This window comes from Temnothorax nylanderi, unplaced genomic scaffold (assembly GCF_030848795.1).
Source record: "Temnothorax nylanderi isolate EJ_2023f unplaced genomic scaffold, tnyl_v1.0 TNYL_tig0006_pilon, whole genome shotgun sequence".
NCBI lineage: Eukaryota > Metazoa > Arthropoda > Insecta > Hymenoptera > Formicidae > Temnothorax > Temnothorax nylanderi.
Window position 1 is genome coordinate 1756372 of NW_027249068.1, and position 22787 is coordinate 1779158.

General features: G+C 39.9%; 2 protein-coding genes across 4 annotated transcripts in view; one reads left to right on the forward strand and one right to left on the reverse strand.

Moving 5' to 3' along the window:
• The window catches only part of Nha1 (Na[+]/H[+] hydrogen antiporter 1), a 34366-nt gene extending 22772 nt beyond the window's left edge, over window positions 1-11594 (forward strand). For all 3 annotated transcript variants that reach the window (XM_071716298.1, XM_071716288.1, XM_071716281.1), the window contains 4 exons: window positions 2111-2375; window positions 5262-5462; window positions 7628-7792; window positions 9627-11594. In XM_071716298.1, coding sequence (XP_071572399.1) covers window positions 2111-2375; window positions 5262-5462; window positions 7628-7792; window positions 9627-10154 — 1159 coding nt within the window. In that variant the 3' untranslated portion in view covers window positions 10155-11594. The remainder of the gene's footprint in view (window positions 1-2110; window positions 2376-5261; window positions 5463-7627; window positions 7793-9626) is intronic.
• Window positions 11595-11928: 334 nt separating this feature from the next.
• LOC139778370 (G-protein coupled receptor Mth2) lies at window positions 11929-21081 on the reverse strand. Its single transcript, XM_071716271.1, has 9 exons — window positions 19517-21081; window positions 18035-18385; window positions 17404-17704; window positions 17011-17239; window positions 16171-16391; window positions 16008-16086; window positions 14537-14718; window positions 13631-13814; window positions 11929-13030 (listed from the first exon to the last, which is right to left on the reverse strand). The coding sequence occupies exons 1-9, from the start codon at window positions 19784-19786 to the stop codon at window positions 12691-12693; spliced, it is 2157 nt and encodes a 718-aa protein (XP_071572372.1). The 5' UTR covers window positions 19787-21081; the 3' UTR covers window positions 11929-12690.
• Window positions 21082-22787: the final 1706 nt, after the last annotated feature.

Below are 22787 nucleotides of genomic sequence, written 5' to 3' on the forward strand. Positions count from 1 at the left end.
TTATAATATCATAAAACTTGATAATTTTATATGTTTGAATCGTTATATAGTTGTTGATGCATAAGGAAGTTTTATCATATTATTGTTCTTCTTGGCCTTTTGTCTCTTCGCAAAATCCTTCTGAGGCACGACATGATGCAGCGATGCGACGATTCCGTTAACTCCGCTCGTTTACTGACGCGACGTCGATCGTAAATTATTACGGCACGATGATTACCGTCTCCGAAGCAAGACTACTTTTAATCTACAAGGAAAACCAGAGTAGAAATCGCATGACTCGACGGTAGGTCTCGTTCCTTAATGGTCACTTAGAGTTTATTAATTCTTCGATGATACGCAAGTATTTGATCGACGACGCACGCGGAAAGGTTCATCGATTACCGCGACGGCGATCATTGTTCCGCGTGACGGGGAACCTCGTCAGGAGGAATCTCCCCAGGAAATCGGGTGTAACGATACGCCGAAAGCCTGAAAGACTGAAGATTGAAATTTCCGCACGTTAATTCGATATCCAACGTGCCCAAACAACTGCGCTTTGCAATTTAAATGAAACGCCAGTGAGGGCTTCCGCGCCGTACTGAATTATGTCTATATAATCAAATATTCATTTTCGTTTACATAATCATGAAGTCATACGGATCGCCCATATGTTTCATATAGTCGCGTGGTCACGTTATATTACATGACAATTAAGCAAACATCGAGACGGGCATTTCGCGCTTCACGAAATGCTATGCAAATGTATTCGGTATTACCAATTATCGCGATTTCACCGATATATGGTACACGGTTTACTACCGATGTTCATACCTGTCTCGATTATATTTTTATTACTCGCAGTCCTGCCACGCGGCTAAAGCGACTGATAAACTGCCGGGAATTAACCCTTCTGCTACCGGGGAGGATATTAAATTAACATAGAGCAACCTTTCTCCATCGTGCTTTAATTAATAATTAAAAAAACCTTTCGTTGCCGTATTGTGGCGCGTGTGAATAGAAAATTTATCCATTCGAAACTTAAAACACACGCGGCTGAAAGGCTACGCCGTTTCATTTTAGCGTGTAATATAACAGCACAATGCATATAATAACGATGATAATCACCTACGCGTGTGATTTTATTTTGCCTTTAAATAATTATAATCAAATCCAAAATCCATGCGCGATATTAAGATAAGCGAAAAACCGTTTTTCATGGCGCAGGAACATTATACCTGTATGTGGAATATTACACACGCTGGGAATAATTAATAATATTAATAAAATACAGTTTTGAGAGAGAGAGAGAGAGAGAGAGAGAGAGAGAGAGAGAGAGAGAGAGAGAGAGAGAGAGAGAGAGAGAGAGAGAGAGAGAGAGAGAGAGAGAGAAAGCGAGAAGGGATGTACCACACGTTATGTCGATGTAAATTCGACGCTTTTCCCTGCGATCGGAAGGCGACGCGACGCGACGCGACGTCACGCAAGATGCACCGGTCGCCCGTGCAGCGACTTCGTAAACCTTTCTCTCGCCGGGAGAAACTCGTAATAGGATAAGTTTCCGAGGGTGTGCCTTTCCTAAACAGGTTTTCGAAAGTTCGAGACAACCGAGGCTACAACGATCGCCCCGTACCTGAATTTTCATCGTAAGCTCCGCGGCGCGCCGTGTCCGCGCCGCGCCAACTTTCGTCGCGCGTTCCAGATTTGTGGATGCGAAGCCTCGGAAGACATACGAATTGCAGAAAGGGATACGTCGACCGGTTCTCTCCCTTTCCCCCCTCCCTTCTCCCCTTCGCAAAGTAGTTGGTTAACTTCTTTCCGCGAACGTTGTATCGAACTTGAAAATATGCGTTGGTCAAGACTATGCTTAGAGAGCGCGTTTTACCTCTAACTACTTTCGCAAAGAAAAAGAAGTTTTTTGTTCGAGAGAAGTTTCCTCCATTTTCTGGCAGATATTCTTTCCGCAGTAATCGAGCCCTCAGCTGCGTGCCAATACTAATACGCGTCGAAACGGGTTATTATATATGTTTATTTTTATTGTATTACTAATTATTATATTATTACTAATATAATATTATAATTATTATACAGTTATTATAATTATATATTTTCTTTATCGTTCTTTTTTTTGCAGAAAAATCGCCTTGGTTATCATACTTACCAGAGCAGGTCTGGACCTCGATCCAACCGCTCTGAAAAGATTAAAAGTCACCGTACCGAAGCTGGGCTTGATACCGTGGGTGGTGGAAGCTACGGTGGTCGCTACGTTGACGAAATACCTCTTGGATTTGCCCTGGGTGTGGGGCTTCCTCCTCGGAAGCGTCATAGCAGCTGTCTCGCCAGCCGTAGTGGTGCCCTGCCTGTTCAGGCTACGTAGCAAGGGCTACGGAGTCGCCAAGGTAAGGCCGCTTATTCTCTCGGTCCTTTGTTGGAATATTTGAATATTCACCCGTCGCGAGATCTCTCTTGCCTTTCATTCGTAAGAACGATCATAAGTCTTCTGGAACTAATTTCGCCCGACTCCCGTACATTAGGTAGTAAAATAGATTTATACTAGATCTAGACTAAGCGGATGATAAATGGCGGAGTTAACATAATTTTCCCTTAAGAATAATTAAGATTTATTACCGTTCAAAGACGTTTATCGACGCGCCGTTATTTTCTCTCTTTTCTGCAATCTTACGATACGGCAATATATTTTTCTACCGCATCTGTTTCGCAAATGCAATTATAATTCTATCGGTGCCTGCGATTATAAAATTTATGCGGAGAGGAAATTGAAGGGAACAGGGCTCTGGAAGCGTTTAGAAAGGTAAATATCACTCTATATATTTACATGGATCGGGGGGGACGCGACGGTGGTATCGCGAGTCGTTAAATTAATATTTAATCGTAATTGCCCGAGTAATTGGATTACGTCGCGGTTCATGTTTTATATTAATCGAATACGCGAGCAAAGCGAATTTATGTACCAGCCCCCATACACGCCCGCCTATGTTTGACGCGCTCGACATTAGCGTATTAGACGGGTTTCCATGTTAATGAACGTAACGCGAGAGTAATTAAATTTCTTTCGTTCCGTTATATATGCCGGCATAACGATAACCGTGAAACGTTTCAGCCGGGGTTGAATATCGTTCTTGCGAAAGTGATTTCGCAAATCCGCCTACGGCACGATATTTCGCATGCCTCGCTTCGCGAATCGCCGAATCAAGATTATTTAAACCGATCCGTGGTCATCCCGCTGCACGCAAATCGCACGTGACTTTCCTCCCCGATCGATCTAATTACGAGCGCGTCGGAAGAGACCGCGCGGAGAGGATCACGCGAATTTGCAAAATGCTCGCGACGCGCAGCAGAGCGTAAAGGGCGACTCGATGATACAAGAAAGGGCCGCCGGGGTCTGCGCGCAGCAGAATAAAGACGAGTCGGAGGGAAACGTACCGGACTTAAATAATTCAGTTTGGAAAATGGAGCGGAAGACGCTTGAAGAGTACAAAGACCATTGCGGTGAATGCGATATTCATGAGCCGAAAGATCCGGACGATACTTCTTCATTTGGCGGCACGTAATGCAATGCGGCGGCCGCGGAGGGGGACGGTCCCGACGTGATGCCGCAAACGCGGAATCCGCGGTCAGAGCCCCCTTCCCCCCTGATGTCCGTCGGCCGCGAAATCGGGGATTCTTATCGCGTCGCGGATGGAAAAGTCTCGCGACGAGACGTTGACCGATCGTTGGTTGTGCAAGCTTACGAGCATCCTACGAATATCCGCAAGCACCCACGGGAGCACGGGCTCGTGATGAGCGGGGGGTGGAGGGGGGCGGCGGGGGAAACTCGAACGCTGACCTCCTCCGCTGATCTCGCGCTTGCGATCGTGTGCCGCGATCTATTAGACGTCTTCCTCCTCTTTCTCTCTTTCTCCCCCCGTGTGTAACTAGTCCAACTCCGAGAATCGCGATAGTCGGCGGACTTAAATCCCCGAACGAGCTATCGTGACACCGATAACACTGCCCGGGCCCGCGCGCCGCGCCAGAATCGTGCTCGAGTGTCGTCAACCATTCTCAATAGAGCCTCGTCCGGTTCTCTCTTTCCCTTCGATTCTTTCAGAACCCGGCGTCTTTGTTTCATAAGACCTTAAATATCTTGATCTTCTCCTCGCGGATTATTTTTCTAGGTCGACTGACAACCCCGCTGGCATTCTTTTAAGAGGTTTTCGGATGGATCGCTTTCGAGATTTAAACCATACCGTTGATTATTCCGTAGAATAAATGAATATGTGTGGGTTTCCGTGTTCATATTCTCTCGCATCTGAAATTGTACAATGCACGGCATTGTATAATATTTATTTAGTAAACGAATAATTTTCGCGTTGTAATTAAACGAAGAACATTGAAAATAAACGAATAAATGAAGAATATCATAAATAAATAGAATCTAATTATCTCTTTCTCTATTTCCTCCGTTTATTATTTATTCTATCATGAAAGTCGCAAACGTGACGCAAAACATCGTTGTTCGTAAAATGAAACAACGGTGTACCGAACCGGTCTTCGAAACTGTGTCATTACAAATAAGAGAACAGAAAAGTTTTATTCGTTCTAATGAACACCAAGTTAGAAAGAGCTGATTTTTCTTTCCTCCTTGCAGCTTTTCTTTTTCGTTAGCCTCCGGCATCGCTCTATCGCCCGTCTTACTTCCGGAAAAAGATTCTTTTTGGTCTATCTGTACATTCGTGCAGGCGTTTCTTAATCACTTTGAAGTCGCTCGAAATCTGTTCGTTCCACAAGTGTGGCGATAAAAAATTCTCATTAACAAACTGCATGTAAACCGAATCCCGTGTCTTAAGGTGAACACTTTAGTCGTCTGAAATGCTTTCTTTTCTCGTTTGTCTTTTTTTTTAACGTAACTGTTTCACGAAAGTCTCCCCGCCGTTAAATGTAATGTTACGTAGAAATCCACGACTGAATAATATAACGTAACGCACTGAATTCTAAATATATTTACATTATTAATAAATCGCTAAATGGTCAATGTATATTCGTGGCTGCTTCTGTACACAGTTGTGCATAATGCAATCTGTTATGAAATGATATTCCGCGTTGATATCGCTCGGTATCGCGGAATCCGATTCCGTCGTCCTCCCGTTTACAGGCACGATTATCACTAATACGAATCGTCATCCTTTGCGACATGCGCCGTCGCTCGGTCCCATTTCGACCGTATACGTAAACAAAATTTTGACGTAACATCAATTTTCTTAACGAGCCGGTGATATATTTTCCAGGGCATCCCGACGCTGATCATCGCCGTAGCCGGAATCGACGATGCGGCGTCCGTGGCGGTTTACGGTATCGTGAAGAGCGTCATGTTTTCTCACGACGCGTTGTGGTACCAGATCCTTCAGGGGCCCATCGCGATTATCGGCGGTCTGGGATTCGGCATCATGTGGGGCTGGTTGGCCAAATACGTGCCGGAAAAGGGCGACGTAAGTATTACGCATTGAGAATTACGATTCTGTGAGCCACGTTTTCTGCGGGCGTGACGCGCGAACGAGAATTTTTATGAGGGAGAGAGAGAGAGAGAGAGAGAGAGAGAGAGAGAGAGAGAGAGAAGAGAAAAATTACTTACTCTCGAGCGTATCGGACATCGGAGAGGTGTTACACGGCGCGAAGAGACGTGGAGTCTCTGCGCCGTGCCGCAGATGCGTTTTGAACGTCCTCTTTAAATTGCAACCTTATAGCCACCGTTCGCAAGTTATGTCAGCCGCGGTGCGGAAAAACGTGCCTTCGAGAAAAAGCGGGTTAAAGTTTGCAATATATGTAACACAGCGGCCTGTATATTTTCTGCTACCCTCGAAATTTTCCCACTGTTCGATTCTTAAAGCACGCGTGCCAGAAATACGAACAATATTATTTAAAAAAATAACAGTAATGATAAATCGGTCTTTTCAAAATTTTCAAAAAAAAAAAACAGAAACGTCCTTTTAGTCGCTTCGTCATGCCGTAGAAATCGTCCGTGAAATTAACGTACTTTACTTTATGATCGTTACGTACATATATGGGTCGTCTGATTCCGCGAGATCGCAAATTGACTGTTCCAGCGCGAGGTATAAGAATAAAGGGGTTGCGGCGGAAATAGGGTCAACCAGCGGGGAGTCGTTCACCCCACACCGCGCCGCGCGATGAATCTCTCTCGCGCCCGCACTAGATTTCGCTACATACCGCGAAAGCACTCGCGGGGATCGAGCACATGAGCGAAAATCCGAATAAATCTACTATCGCCGGATAAATCCACTTATGCGGTTATCGTCTGGCCGTGAAAATCCTGTAAACACTTTATGAATTGTGTACCGGAGATCGGTGTACCAGAGATTCCCGCATCCGCAAACCGCCGAGTATCTTTCGGCGGCAAAAACGTTTACATTTCCTCGCTCGACGGCGCTTCAAACGAGTTTAATCGTGCTGGAAATTACTAGCGATTTTCCGAAGGATCTTTTAGATCCTCTCTTTAATAAAAATAGAACACTTCTTCGGACCTTATTTCTCAGACGTCTTTGCTGAACTTTGCTCTTCCCCGTATTGCGTGGCATTTACTTTTTTAAAATCTCAAAGTTATTTGAAACGTCTGTTTACTCAGAGATACGCGTTCATATTTAATGTAAAAATCGAGAGATTTATAACTAGCGTAACTGCCTTCCACAAATAGAGCCGTCCTGGATAAGTTGTTATAATTGAAGGATGCCCAAAGTTAGAATTAGTTCTCGATTGGAAAATAACGACGTGAGACTATAAAAATAACGCTCTTTTAATCTTTTTGAAAGCAGAATTTTTTGAAACACAATACGTTTATTTTCCAACGATATACATCGTTATTTGAACGGGAATCGTCATCAGCGATCTTCCGGCGATTCCTCCATTGATCGCGAAAGATTTGAAATTCAATTCAATTTGCCCGGGAACCTTAGGAGGCTTTAGGAACGTCGATGAACTAAATGTTGGTGCGGATTCGACGAAGAAGTCGACGAGTACTTGGTTACTGGCATCGCCACCTCATCGTATCTAAAGTATCGTTCACGTGAGGATTAGCGCCGTTGCACTGCGGCGGTGGTTGCAGCATTCTTAGCTCACTGTAACCTGATTTATCCGGTTTCGGATAAACTTAAACTGTTACAACGTGCACTAGGTCAAGAGGATGTATTTTCAGAGGAATGCATTTAAAGCCGCCGCTTTGTTCGCAAATGCTAGTTAAATCTTACTTGTTTGCTAAGTTTACATCACTTTGCCAAACACTCCCTTGGCATGGGATCCTTCGGGTATTACGAGATATTTAAAATCAATTTCTCTTAATTTGCGATTTCCATTATACTTATTTTAATAGTTTTTGTAAGTTACAATAAAGTTCGTGCTCTTTTGTTTTATCGCTGTTTGAACATTCAGTGCGCATTACAAGCTTATATACCTTATATACCAACTTGATGTTGTTGCCCAACTACATCATTTACTCTTACATATATCAAGCGTGTATATATCAAAGGAAGGAGGGCATATTTCGAAACTTATCTTTCGTAATGAAATCAATAAATCACTTCGTAATCGTGATGCAGCGCTTTCCATTAGGTCCTAACGCTTCGTTTATGTGCTAATGTTGTAGCCCTTCATGGTGCCTCTAAGAGTGCTGATGTTACTCGGGGGTGGCCTGCTGGCGGTTTTCGGCAGCGAGGCAATCGAGCTCGGCGGTGCCGGGCCGCTTGCGGTCGTGGCTGCAGCTTTCGTCAGCTGTTACTTTTGGCAGCAAGAAGGCTGGGACGTGGATGATGTAAGTATACATTTGTAATGTGTACGTCATAAAATTTATACGAGTTTAATCCGATGAATAAGTGATCGAAAAGAAATTCACATGCGAATTCCACGTACATATATTAAAAAATAGTTTCAACTTTCACAGAACACATATTAAATTTCTGAATTATTCTCGTGAACGCTGACAGGCTTTGACGATTTAACGGATAAAAAGCGATGTTAAATGATTAAATAATTTAAGATAACGGATAACGTTGACGTTCGAGGATATTTTGAATTTCGCAATTCCCGTCTAAGTGCAAAGGATATTAAATATTTAATCTCTCGGCGGAAGAAAGGGGTGTATCGGCGACGAAGAGAGGTGTCGCGCAGTTTTCGCTCTCCTGGCCCAATAACTCGAATCTCGTGAAATATTCAGGTCGACGTATCGTCGTCACTATTCGGCGGGGTGCGGATTGGGAGTCAACTGGCTCGTTCGTATTTCCGCATCGCGTCGCATTCCCCGCTGTCGGCGGTGGCGGCGGCGACACGTTCTTTCGCACACGTTTCGTGACATGACTGTAACCAGCATCTGTCGATATTACCGCCGTATGATATGCACGTCGTATGTTGCACGCCGGCATAATTTATCCCGGCTAGATTAATTATTACGGAACAATCGCGCGACAAGGCGGTGACAGTAAAATGCCTTTTTGCCTCAAATAATGAAATAATTTATTCTGATAAAGCATTTCTCTTTTCCGATACGTACGATTAAATGTAAATTACATTCCATCGTCCTTTTTCAAGATTCATCTGTGTGTGTGGCTAGATTTGATTAAACATAATTACATGTACAGGTACAGGTATATATCTTCGAATAACACGATTAATTGGTTATTGAAAACCGTGTTATTCGAGACTGTGGGATTCGTACAATTTTGGGGATCACGTTCCGTGCTATTGAAAAACAGTGCAATTCAAGACTCCAGAGCCATATAAAATTGGGCATTTGATTTCAAGGGATTATTTAAAAAAAAAACCTTTTAAAAGTAGGATTGTCACAATTTTCACCACGCTATTCGAGACTCTGCGTAATTCAAGTACTGTGTTATTCGAGAGTTACCTGTATACGATTATATCAATTTGATGTATAAAATTATTGATAGGAAACTAAATTGTTTTTTAAGAACCCAAAATTTAATAATTAATCAATTAATAAATTAAATATTATCTCCAATTAAATTTTAATATTATTTTCTTAACGCTGTATACGAAAAGCTGTGTAAAAAAACATTTGTGTTACCTATAATTTTCTTATATCTGCGGGGCATACCACATGCATTATCCGGAAATTGCATGGAATTAAATTAAATAAATCAATATCGACGAGATTTCCTACGCACCACAGGCTCATGTAAACAATAGCGGTAAATACGAGCTTGCACACCACGTGAACTCTGGATATTCTGCATTTCCATGCAACGCTGGAAGATTTCCATATCCCGATATCGAGAGCGCATGGACAATGCGATGCGAGATATCATCGCCGAATACCGAATCGGCTCTCCTTTAGAAGAAAATTTGTGGAAAATGTCATTGTATTCGCGGCGTTTTAACATCTATCGTTGCGCATCTCGGCAAATCGAATTAAATTGTCGCTGTTATTGTCCTTTTATTTCGTTCATTGAATATCACTCTTCCGGAATTTGAATATAAAGAAAATAAATAAAACAGTATAATTGGCTTATTTATAGAAAATTCTAACAAGTGGAATTCAGATTCAATCAATGTGAATTTACAATAAAATTTGTACGTCCACAAATTTAAGCCCGTGTGATCGTAGCCGTGTACTTTTTTTTTTTTTGCAGAATCCAGTGGCCACATCTTTCGAGATCTTCTGGATGATATTTGAGCCGATCTTGTTCGGCGTTACCGGCACGCAGATCAAGATCAACGAGCTCGAAGGAAAAACCGTCTACCTCGGACTAGGCTGTTTGGTTGCCGGTATCGTCATCCGTATCGGAGCGACGATACTGGTCGGGATTGGTTCCAAGCTCAATCTCAAGGAGAAGGTGTTCATCGCTCTATCCTGGATGGCTAAGGCGACTGTGCAGGCGGCCCTGGGGCCCGTCACCCTCGACGAGGTCGACAAGAGCGATCAGCAGCAGGTCGAGTACGCCGAGACGGTGCTGATGATGTGCGTGCTCTCGGTACTTCTGACCGCGCCGGCGGGTGCCATCATCATCTCGCTCTCAGGACCGAAGCTGCTGACGAAGACCACCGCGCCGGTCACCCCGCCGGAAGCTTGGAAGACGCGCAGACCGTCGATGCGCGACATCTCGATCATCAATGAGGACCCGGACCTCGAGGAGACGGCGAACGAGAGGAAGCCCTGACAACCGCATTTAATTCGCATTCAGACTATTCAGAGCCAAGTTAGTAGGAGTCCGCCCTCATTCCTCGGCGTCCCGAGAGTGCCTGAACGTGCCTTATTTTAGCTATTCGAAACACGACTTAACGATCATAGGCTTAATGTCTATCCGATCACTGGTGAGATATTATCAACTAGATTTAATGTTAGCTGACTTATATCTATAGCTAATGGTTGAAAATGAAGTAATAATAGCGATATCTCAGCGAGATCGTAGCTGGAACTTTTATCCTGAGTTATGCGCGGAGAGGAGATTTTATTCAACCTGGACGTTAAATCGTCGATATCGTTATACTTTAAGTGGAGAAGCGATCGAACTTTTAAGCGATAATCCTAATCCATGCAACAATTCTTCGTATGAAATGAGAGGACGATCGACGATTGGCTGCATCTTGCATATCCGTACAATAATGCAAAATTGAAGGATTGCGTTTATATAAGGATTTTATGTTCTTATAGGATTTGGGAATCCGTAAGTCCATAAATTGAGAAATTCATGGATGCCGTGATCTTGGAACTTATACTACACGCGCGCGCGTGCAACTTGTTGACGAATTTATAATTGTTATGATTATTTTTATTATAATTATAATTGTATATCTTATTATACATAATCATAATTATAATAATATCCATGTATTTCTTTTCTTGATCACTCTATTTTTAAGCACAGAATCTATTAGCAAGACGCTGCGAATGTCTTTTATTACACTTACGTATGTTGTTTTAATGAATTCCTTGCCGATATTGACCCTGATGGTGTTTTTAAACAAGAAGAGAGACTGTGCTACGGGGGAGGTATATATGTGCTAGTGATAATTTTATCGATAACACGTAGCAGTTTTATTGATTCACTTGTTATTCAACATTAACTTTTACGGGTAATTTATGTTTATTCCTTGCGGAAGCAAATCGTTCGTTGGACGACAGGTTACCATGTGACACACGAAGACATTTTTGTAATATGTACTAACGAGAGACGCGATTGTGCGCTGGTTTGCTAATATAATATTAAGTGATTTTGGAAGCTCTATGAGTGATTGATTTATAGGTATTGGCCGTATGACGGACTTTATGATTTTAAGCGTGCGTTTATGTCGGAAAGAAGTGAATCACATGAGTCTGGCATTAGAATTGTCGGCTACAAAGTTATGCCACGTAATATCTTACAATTAATCTTTTTTGAGAAGTTTTTTCGGTGAAAGGAGAAAAGCGAGTTCAAGTCTTGTAGTGTGACATGAGAGTTTATTCTCGACGGAAGCGCGCGTCTAAGAATACGTCCTGGATACATTCTCGACGCATCCTACATAGTGTAAACAGATATATATTGTTGATATGTTGTTGCAAGAAATTATTTTAAACTTCATTTGAATATACATTTAAAATAAAAGCAGATTTTGCTATCTGTGGAGTTTCTAATATTTATTTGATTCCTATCGATTGTTATCGAGAAAAATAATTAATTGCCATAACAGCAGGTGCGGCAGATAAAATGCATTATTGTAATATTCACGCTCGAGAAGATATTGAAACGTGTTTTAAAATTTCTGAGAAGAAAACTTTAACGTTTTAATAATTTATAATGTTATTTGATTTGTCTATCGTTAAGTTTATAAAAGCAGCTTCGGTCTGAAGAATATCTCTTAAAATGCATTACGTAAAGTCAACAAATCTCCTGCATTCGTATCAAAGTATTTTCTTAACATAAATATACAAGCGCAAAAGTACATCAGGAACCATTCAATGTTTAAACAATAACATTTTAGTCACTTTATATACATACGTTTTTCAACTTTACCTATCGTAAAGTCATGCCTAACTTATGCGTCATACGCGTGTAGTAAGTAACATGCAAAGATATCGTTCATAATTTGTGGCGATTAAAGTTAATCTAACCTTTGGTATCTTTAGTGACATTTTCTGGCGTAATTGCTGCAAGATAAATCTAACATTCGTAAAAGTTCGCGATATAGAACCTTATCATTTTCAGAACTTCTTAGCAGATATTTCTGAGAGCCAAGAATGGCAATAATTATGAACAGGTCCATTACCGAAATACGGACTAATATATAAAAGGAAACTTTATACTATCGCGTGTTTTACATCAAGCTCTATTCATATCCGTATTTGCGTGCCGCTAAAAATCGTCCAATTAAATACAATTATTTTTCCTGTCAGTTGTCAACCGACCTGTTATCAAGAGAATAATAAAATCATGCCAGAGAGTAGCAAATTAATCTTGTTTGGAATATAATTCATAATGATGAGCAAAGGTTATTACGTATCTCGTTATTACGTTATTAATTACTTTATTATATAAAATATGCTAACTATTGAATACAGTTTACTTAATAAAATATTGACAGGACAGGAAGATTTTTATTTATTCTAGCTGACAAGAGTATAAGATAATCACAAATTGGACGTGACTCGAACACGCGAGAATATATGCAAAGAGAAAGACATAAGTTATTCATTCTAAATAGCCTCAATTTTTACGCTTATGGCGTCGAACTAATTGCGAACGTAGTGGTTAACGTACTGCTACTCGCGCTTTTCCTGACTCTATAAGGATCGTGCAAAGTCGTGGTCGCGTTGCACGTCGGTTTCTTTGGGTTCGCATTCAATCCCAATCGTCTGCGAAGCGCTTGATACACGCGACTCTTCAAGACGAAGAGAATGAAAATCAGTAGACCTTGAAGGCAATTGAAGACGTCGCTGGTGTAGAAGAACACGTGATGCCACTGCTCGTAGTCTACATATTTTATCAGGAAGAACGATACCACCTCGCAAATCCAGGACATCCCCATGACGATGAACAGTTTGACGTTCATGACAAATCTATCGGAAAATTATAGATAAAATCCTTTTTTTTTTTCATAAAATAGAATTTAACATAAAAATATTAATGAAGAATACAGATAAAGCAGCGATCAAGTTTGAGAGAAATTCTGTCCTAGCTATATTTCTAATTCCTTGCATTTGCTATGATACAAAAAAATTCATTGGAAATTAGTAGAGATAAAGTTCTTATCGTTAGTATGTATAACTGGACCGAGCTATATTGATCGTATTTAAAAAGTATAGCCGGCTAACTAAACCGACTCCTTATAACCGAAGTCCATACATAAACTAAACGCGCTCATGAATACGCACGATTTTATTATCGCATTTCTCGTTTCAGTTTTAAATAGAAAGTGATTTTCACGTGTTTGCGTAGGTTGCGTTAAAATGATTTCGAGGAAGGACGCTCCAACGAAGGCGATAAAATCGACGTCGAAAATTCCAAAATGACGCGCTGGCTCGAAATTTACGCGCGCTAACCGCAAGTTTATTGCCAAAGTATCTTTTTTCGTTTAAAATTATCTCTGAAAACGAAAAGAAAATCGAAAAACGAAAAGAAAATCTTTGTTTTTGCTGAACTGACGCGTAAGCACTCACCTTCTCCTGTCGGAACGAAATCGCTTGTTTCTGGGATCCATGGGGTCCGTAGTTACCCTTTTTATTTCCGCTTTCACCTTATTACAATGCGTAGACGTGAGAATAAAAAATATCACGTTGGATATCAACATAATCGTCACCGGTCCAATGAAGAAAGTTAATTCTCCGTACGAATTCCGTCTTTCTGTAACATTTGATTAAAATATTTAAAATGTGTCACGCTATACGAAGAAAATTGTAACGTAAAAATGAAAGTGTTGTTTTTCCCTGAATTTGTATCATTTAATTAATTTGTTTTATTAATACTTTTAAAACCAATTTTACGCGCTTTATTGTACAGATTTATTGTACAGATATAACTGAATTAAAAAATGTAATTCAGTAATAGTCTTAGGCTCCAGTAACTTTTTACTTCCACTTTGAATCGTAAAGACTGTTTGTTGAGAATTTTTCTTATTTGACCGTTATCGAGGGCAATTACTGACTATATAAATGATACTTATTACGCGAGCAGTTAGTTTAATTGCATTTTATATATCGAGGAGCAATGATGCTTGAATTTGCTCTAGCACGATCAATACGGTTGCTCGAGAAAGTTTTTAATTATCGGATAATTGCGGCACGACGATAGAAAGAAAACTTTACGTTTGCCTTCTCCTCAATACGGTCAACTTTGAATGCCAAATGAATTTTCTGACTGCAATTCATCTTGTACCAATTCTCAACTTCATCTATTTCCAATGTATAAATTATAATAGCAAGGAGGCACGGGGAAATAACCAACGGCTCCGCCAAGTCCTTCATTACCCGAGAAGTCGATAATCCTTCCAAGAATTCCGTAATTAGCGTTGACAAATTTGCATTACATCATCTCAGACAACAGTTATCGGGTTGTAAGTGACTCACGTGTAAACCAACAGCCACTATTGCCAATATTGGGCTGCAGATAGTCCGGCAGGATATCCGTGCTGTCGGCAACGATGGCGAGGATTGACACCAGGAAGGAGAGGCCCCACGCATATAAACAGTATAACAGAAACCTTTTCCTATGCTCGCGCGCCTTCGTAAACGTACTGCCGCGCAAAACTCTGCGGAGAAGATAAACTATCATTATTTCATTTATTAAGATCGAGAGATGACAAGTTGCGACGCATATTGTTGAAAGTGACGTGATCAGCGATGTACATCGGAGAACATGTTAATCTATAAAATTCCGATATCCATTCCAAGTGTGCTTTTAATATTAATCGAAAGATGAACGAGGAAAATTAAAATTGACGATGAGACACGCGCGAGTGACACTTAAACGTTAAAAAGAATCGGGACAGACAATCCGATTCATCAAGATGAATTCGTTTTTAATTCGAGGAAGTCAATTTGGGGGCCAGCCGTAAAATTCCGCGAATGCCGCATGAATATCACATGATTAACTTTTCGATCCGCGGGCAATGAACGTCGTGAAAAAATACGTAAGAAGCGGACTCGTGGAAATTCCCGATTGAAAGAACGCCAAGTCAGCCAGCATTAAGATATACCGCGGGCAATGAGCATCGTCGCCACGCGATGTGTGGGAATCTATTTTCTCCGTATATTTACAAATCCCGCCCAGCTAGAATAGCGCCTTGAACACACAAACGTTCGTAACCGGCGAGAAACGACAGACGAGATACGTCCAGTTCCGGGCAATCGTCAGGTCGCTCTTGGATAGGGCACAATATGTCCCGAAGTTATTTCTTTCTTTAATAAAAATTCGGGGGGGATTTGTTCTCGATGTGATTTATTTTCTCGAGATATTATGTTGATACTTGTACTTCGTTGAGGCTTCTCGATTACAACGTTAATCTGCTAAAAAACCGCGAATTAAAAATATTCAATAAAAAGTAATTTCTTTTTTCTGGAGGTTACAGATTCCTCGATTTAAACTGCCCGTAAACTGAACTTTCCCGCGTGTTATGTATATAGTGTCGGCGCTATATAAAACGCGTTGAGTCATTTCAATGTTTAATGTTTGGCAGTGTATATTTCTTTTACGTGCCGATGTACGTAGAACACAATGAATTCATGGAGAGGCGTATATAGGAACGCTCAAAATGATCGGAGGGTTAATGAGAACGACGAGACATGTCGATGAAACATTCTATGGAAGGTCAATTGAGACAATTGAGATAAAGTCGAGATAATCATCGGATAAATGAGAAAATGCTATTTTGCGCGATGGCAAACCTTATAAGATTATCAAAAAGGATCGACGAATTCATTCAGTAGTCATCAAAGGGAGACGACTATCGATTTTCTGCCCGGGAAAATTATTGCGCCGCATTTACCCAATGTTCTCGACTGTCCCACGTCCTACTTGATCCGATCGCGTATGACTTACCCAAAGGTCCACCATATGTCGAAGCACATGACGTTAAGCCAGGAAAACGCCGATAGAAAAGAAAAAAGCGCGGTGTAAGCTGGAAAAACACGTTTTTTTGTTTCGTTTTCTTAACGTCGTTCGTACACGAAGATTTTCTAGCGCGTTCGCGTACGTAACAAACCTAAGGCTTTGCACGTCGTCGTACTTCGTTCCTCGGTCTCGTCACCGGGCGTGATCCAAGTGATGATGGGCAAGCAGGTGAAGGCCAGAAGGAGGCTGCTCACGTGGCACATGAGCGTTTTCCCGTGAAGATTCTGCAGACTCGGCAGGCACACGTACACCAGCAGAGTCATCAGCAGGAAGGCGCAGCTGGTGATCTGCAGGGCGGTGTTCATCCGGAACCTGTCAGCGCCGCAGCGAGAAATGCATTTCGCCTTTCATATTTCGCAGAAGGTGTACGCGGTGCGCGACACTTTTATCCGACGCTCGTAAGATTGACCCCGTCCCGACGTTATTTTCATCAATTTCACGGACATTGATAAACGCTTCCCTTTGCGCCGCTTTATACAACCGAAACGTTTACAACCCTCCCGAATATCGGGCACCGTCTATTGTGCGGTGAGCGCCGGTATGCCACGTTTGTTTGACTTCGCGAAGTTTAAACAAATCAAGCCTGCCGAGTTTCGCCAAATTTGACAGAATTTGCAGTGGGAGAGATGGGAGCCTGAATGCATACAGAGATGCTCCAGCACAGGTACATCAATAGAAATCCAATGCAACGCGTTCGCTACTTTAATTCCTAGAAACTCAAATACGAACTCGTACTTTTCTGAAAAAACTTTCGCGATATTACAAAGCGTTTCGGCAATATTCAACGCGATATCTTTGTTCGGTTACAAGTACCAAGATAACATGATTAAAAGTGAGGCTGAATATAAGTTAGCAAAGGTACATGAATGTAATTATTATACAGTTATCGAGTAATATATTTTACAATTGAAGAAAAATAGAAATAATGTACCTTACTGAGACCTCCTTTAGTGCTGGACTGTCGAAACATATGAATAAGTGGAAGTTATGATCGAATTCCGATTTGTTGTGAAAGATGTCCATGCAGTAATTGTTCTGGTCGTAGAACGCATAATCTTCGACAAAAACGTGTCCTTCTGACGTCAGCAACCATTCTTCTTCTCTTGGGTCCGTGGGGTACATGCCGTATTTACACGGCTTCCCAATCAAGACTCCGTAGTCTAAGCAATTAAAGGGGAAACCTATTAACTCCGTTTCTCCGTGCATAGGATTGCCGTCGACAACTTGTTGCAATTGTTATTGATTTATTAATGGATTTTAAATAAAAGGTTAAAGTTCTTTCTTAGAAAGCAATAAAGAGCGTTTAAATCTCATTAAGAAGAACCTCTGGTCGTGTCGAAGGCGGACGATTTCGTTTGATTAACAGCATTTGCGAGGGCCACGTGAAACTCGGTCGGTTCGTCGGGTACAGCGAGTTTATTACATCCCTGGGCGTAAAAAAACTCATTTTCGGCGCAGCACTTTCTGATGCAGGCGTTCCCATCACAGAATTCCGGGTCTCTGCAGACACGCGCTACCAATGTTCGATCCGATTCAGAATCCGGCGTCATGTCGAGGCAAGCGTTATCCTCGGTAACCGAAAGTTCCTCTTTGACGAAGCTATTCTTGAACGCTGGAACCATCACCTGTCGAGTCATTCGATTCATCTGACGTTGTTTTAATTCACCCCGTCCAGAAGGTAACTAAAGTATTGCTTTTGTAAATTATTTTATAATTAATTAATGTCAAATCTATGAAAAGAAGACAATTAATTAATTTCCAGTGAATTATGCTTCAATAGATATTTTATTTATAATCACAAAAATTGAAAATTAACCTTAGTTTCGCTTATCTTAATTATTCACTGTTTACCCATTTGACAAATTTAAATTAGATACTCGAAATAATAATTCATGGACGAAAGGATATGTAACCGTAAGAAATCATCTTAGAAGTTTCAATTTTGCCTTGCTCACCGAATATGTACCGTTCCGCAAGAAGACATCGTTTTCGTCAATCTCATAGTCAACGATCGGCCCTTTGCACGTGGGCGGACCTTCGGTAGCTATCGTCACAAGATCTGCGTCATCCGACCCATTTCTCAAAAACGCTACGAGACTCTCTGATTCACTTAATCGGGACACGCAAGCTTTCGTGCGGCTGTCGAATATCGTATCGCGAGGGCAACATTTTCTGACGTATGCGAGCTGCGGAAAGGATGCGTTAATCGCTTTCACCTGTCGGTCTTTGTTCGACCGACAATGAACGACTATTACGGTGCTCTCTCCATTTACTTGGTCGTGAAGTATCTCGAGGCAAGCCGGCACCTACAAACAGTTTATCAAATTGATAAACAGGGGCTATTCTTTTTTAACGACGCTGTACAACTTGCCACTTGACATAATCAATTATATAATTGGGACAGTATACTCCGATTGTATCATGCGGCGAAAATAGCTATCATAAAAATACCATTGAGAGAACTCTAAAGTGTGGAAGTATGTTATTTTTTCTAAATTCTAAACGATGTAATTGGATACGTGAATCAAGGAAGCTTTTGATCATTTCCCTATCTATTTTTGAAGAAAACTGAACGTTTAACACGAAATCTTTTTATTATTTAAATTTCTTCTACTTTCAAACAAATAAAAATTTGCGTAAATGTATTTCTACTTATATTTATTTACAGTTATAATTTTCATTACATTATTACAGCTTTAAGAAAAAATGCGACGCACCCAAATACTCGCGCAAATTAAAGGAGTGGTTAATATTTGAGGGAGTGGTTGGTATTTCAAATATTGAGAATTAGCGAAACAAAAGGAATTAGTACAATTTACATAATTAATTTACATAATTAGATGAAAAGTATTACTTAATTATAAAAGACCGTATTTTCTGCCCTATCATAAATTTTTGTTATACATTCTACTAGAAACGTAGTGTTTTTCTTTTTACTCGATCCTTTATTGAAGACTCTGGCAATTTTCTCGTTAAGTACCAAGATATCGCGGTCCTTTATCTTAACGATAAAAATGAAGGAGATCAAAGAAGAATTAAAGACAAATGAGAAGTATTACTTTATTGAAAGAGAGATTGTATTTTCTGTTTTATGTATTTTATAATAAATTTTTATTTTATATTCCTATTAGAAACACATTTTTCTTTCTACTTTTTTATTGAAGACACTTGACTTCTACCTCGTCAAGCATCAAAATATCGTGGTGTTTTATCTTAAAGGTAAAAATAAAAAATATTAATACAAAATTTAACAAAATGAAGTGTTACTTTACTGAAAAAATTGTATTTTTTGCTTTATCGAGTTTTCTGTCATACATTTTTATTAGAAAGCGCTTCTCTTTCTATTTCCCCATCGAAGACGTCTTCTATCTCGTCAAGTACCAAGACATCGCGGTTATAGATAAAGAAGATTAATTCAATCATCACTCTCAATTTACCTCTAAGAAATTGTTGGAGTCGAGATCGCCGAACGACGTTGTCACAAGATCTTCGGGTTCGTCGCACTGAGGAATTCCTTGGTGCTCCACGGTGGTGTTCCATTGGTGAACGTAAAGCTCTATCACATTTCTCGGTTTTGAAACGCACTCTACGATGGAATAGCCCGAGAAGATCTCTCCTGGCGGGCAACATTTCGCCAGGTGCGATTCCGACGACACTCCTGTCGAGGATAACACTAGACCGAGCAAAACTAACTTTGTCGTGGACATTGTGACGTAAAAATATAATTACTCGTTTATCCAACGCAAACGATCTCTCCTTATTATTATCCCTTCTCCGGGCATCGCTCGACGTTACGTTCCAAATTGCTACTCCTCGATTGTCACTTCCGTCACCTTGCAGCTATATATTTCAAAGCTGCGGCTCTATTTTTATTTTATACTCGCGTCTCTTTTTTTTCTCTGTATATTTTATTTCAGTTTCTGTAAAAATAGAATTCACGTGTCGCCAATTAACACGTGCAATCGTCGGTTTCCCCTTTTCCCTTCTTCAGAAAGAACTTCTTCTTGGAAATACTTTCCCTTCTGCTCTCAGATTATTTTAAATCATATTTAAACCAGTTCCTTTACGTTTCATAACACAATTAAATAAATACTTGCTTGCACTCGTTTCCACTTCTTCGTTCGACTTGTATCTCGACTTTTCCTTTGTCTTAAGTTGCGTTTACGCCAGCTGATTCAAGTTCGGACAGTTGGCGTCCATATGAATGCTATTAAACACACGGGAAGAACGGAAATAGTTGCTATCCATTTAATGACAGCTTGAATTATTACCCTTCTGTTTGTGAATCAGCCTGTGTAGGAATTTACACTGTTACTGTTTTAAGTAAGTTTTATACAATGTCGATCAAATTATAATTGCACGTGATTATTAAATTTTTTAAACCAAGGTTTATTTATTTCGTCAAGATTTATTTATTTCTTCAAAATGAAGAGATCGTTTTTCAGTGTTTATAAATTATAACACGATTTATCAATCGAATCTTCGTGTATGTATATTTCTCTTCTTAAATTCACTTATTTCGTTAATCTGCAGAAAATCTACATATAAGAAAGAATCTATTTAATGTATCGCAGTAAAAAAAGCGAGTAGTTCATTAATCAAATCACTTATTTGCACTTAATTAAAAAGTTGCAATCTCGCTCGTCCGGTTCTCTCTTTATTCCCCGATCATTTTGTCTTTCACGAGTGAAGTTAAACGAAGAGTCGCTCGTGCACTCCCTCATCCGTGCGCTCGATCAAATTATCGTGTTGTCACTGCAAATAATCAAGGACACTCCCGTTCGATCGATTTTACGGCATTGCGAGACCTGTTCGAATAAGGTACGTCGCTATCTTAACGTGATTATCCTTCGGCATTCGCACCTCGCATCGTTTCGCGCGAGGCAGCATGCGGCGAACGCGAACGCGCGGCTGAAACTGCCGTTCACACGCGCTGTTCGGCGCGACGCGACCGAACAGATCAGCGCGAAAAAGCGAGAAGAGAGACGCTACAGCTGTAACGTTTAGACATAACACCGGATGCACCGAGAAACGCCCGCGTGAAGAAGATACCACTTCCACGAGCGGCCTCTCTTCCTCTTTTCTTCGCGCCTCTTCTTCTTGTTCTATACTCTCTCTCCCTTTTTTCATTTCTTCTCTTTTTGGCCATCTCGTTCATTTACTCACTTACTCACTTACACATATACAGTTTCCCTCTATTTTTCGTTTCTTTTTTCCTTTACGGTACCCTACTACTACTATTTCTTTTTTTTTTAAGGATTCCTCAGATTCCTCGAGTTTCCACTTGTCGTCTGTCTACTTAGCGTGCCCTCGGAAAGATCTTGGACCATTATATAGCTTGAGAGATTTCCTGAGATTCCTTCGACGTTGTCTCGATCGACAAAATGTTTCTATTTTATGTTCCGCCGTGAAATATTTGTGACATTTTTGATAATTGTTATTATTTTCAAGATGCTTTTAACGACGAACTATTGTTTCTTTCTCGTGGATATAATAAATAAATGATAACGTTACACCAGTATGTCTAAAATATACCGTGCTTAACATTAAAAAATTTGTAACAATAAATGGAAACAATTATAAAGACAAAATGTCAATAAATAGAAAGAAGAAATTTAGAAGGTACAAAATTGTTTAAATTTAATTGAAAAACAAATTATCTTTCCAATATATTTTCTTCTAAATAAAATATCGATATAATTAAGTTTTTAATGTTTCTGTTGTTCTTAAAACAGAAAAGAATTTACTATTATATAAATATTTATCCTAATTTATTCTAACATTTCGTAAAGAATTAAATTAATTATTACTGTTAATTAGAAGACTTAAAGTAAAGGCAGCCAAGAGAAAGATGTAAAATCTCTTGAATCTTTGATTCCTGATATTTCAAGCATAATATATTTATATAATTCCACACAATAAGAATTCTTTTAGCAATAATTTAAAAAAATTTTTACCTTTTAATAAAAATAATTTATAGCAAAGGTCTGGCCGAATGCCGAATTTCTAGTAAAAAGTTTAAGAAATTGATATGTTGTCGATCAAACTCCAACTTTTAATTTATCCAACGATATATTATAACTTATCAGATAATATCTGCTGTATTGTTGTATTTCGTTAACATAGACAGAATTATTAATGTTTTGTCTGATACATAAAAAGCGATGTAATTAATCTCCATTCTATCTATTCACAACAAAATAACAGGTATTTAGTTCCAGCAATTATCCGAATCATATTAAACAATCACAAAGCGCTTAGTAAAAGCTGCTTTTTTTTATTAAACGCAGCTATTGTTATAGGATACATCATCTTATTGTCACATGGGATTTTTTCATCCATAATAAATTTAAGCATCAAAATATACGCCGTCAAGAATAATATCTAACATGGGGAATGATTATTTTAGTCGAATCTTATATTTAAGATCGTTTTTAGTATAATCTTAAGATGTTATGAACCAATCACAGAGCCGTATTAGCATCTTAAGACATTACTTAAGACGATCTTGAAACAAGAACGGATTATGAATATTGGTCAATAGACGGAGAGTAAGGCTGATATTTCATATGTCGTACGACAAATTTTTTAAGTACGTTAATTGGCTACAAAATAGAGAAGTTCTTGAGTTTCTAGAAATCCTTCATCTTATAGCCAATCAATACGTTTAAAAAATTTGTCGTACGGCAAATGAAATATTACCCTAAG

Bases quoted from the DNA above. Each gene is read 5' to 3' on its own strand.
- LOC139778370 (XM_071716271.1), bottom strand. From the start codon at position 19,786: ATGTCCACGACAAAGTTAGTTTTGCTCGGTCTAGTGTTATCCTCGACA. The intron at 18,386-19,516 runs GTAAATTGAGAG...AACTGTTTGTAG, and splicing joins ACTCCAACAATTTCTTAGAG to GTGCCGGCTTGCCTCGAGAT. The intron at 16,087-16,170 runs GTTTGTTACGTA...GTGTTTTTCCAG, and splicing joins GACGACGTGCAAAGCCTTAG to CTTACACCGCGCTTTTTTCT.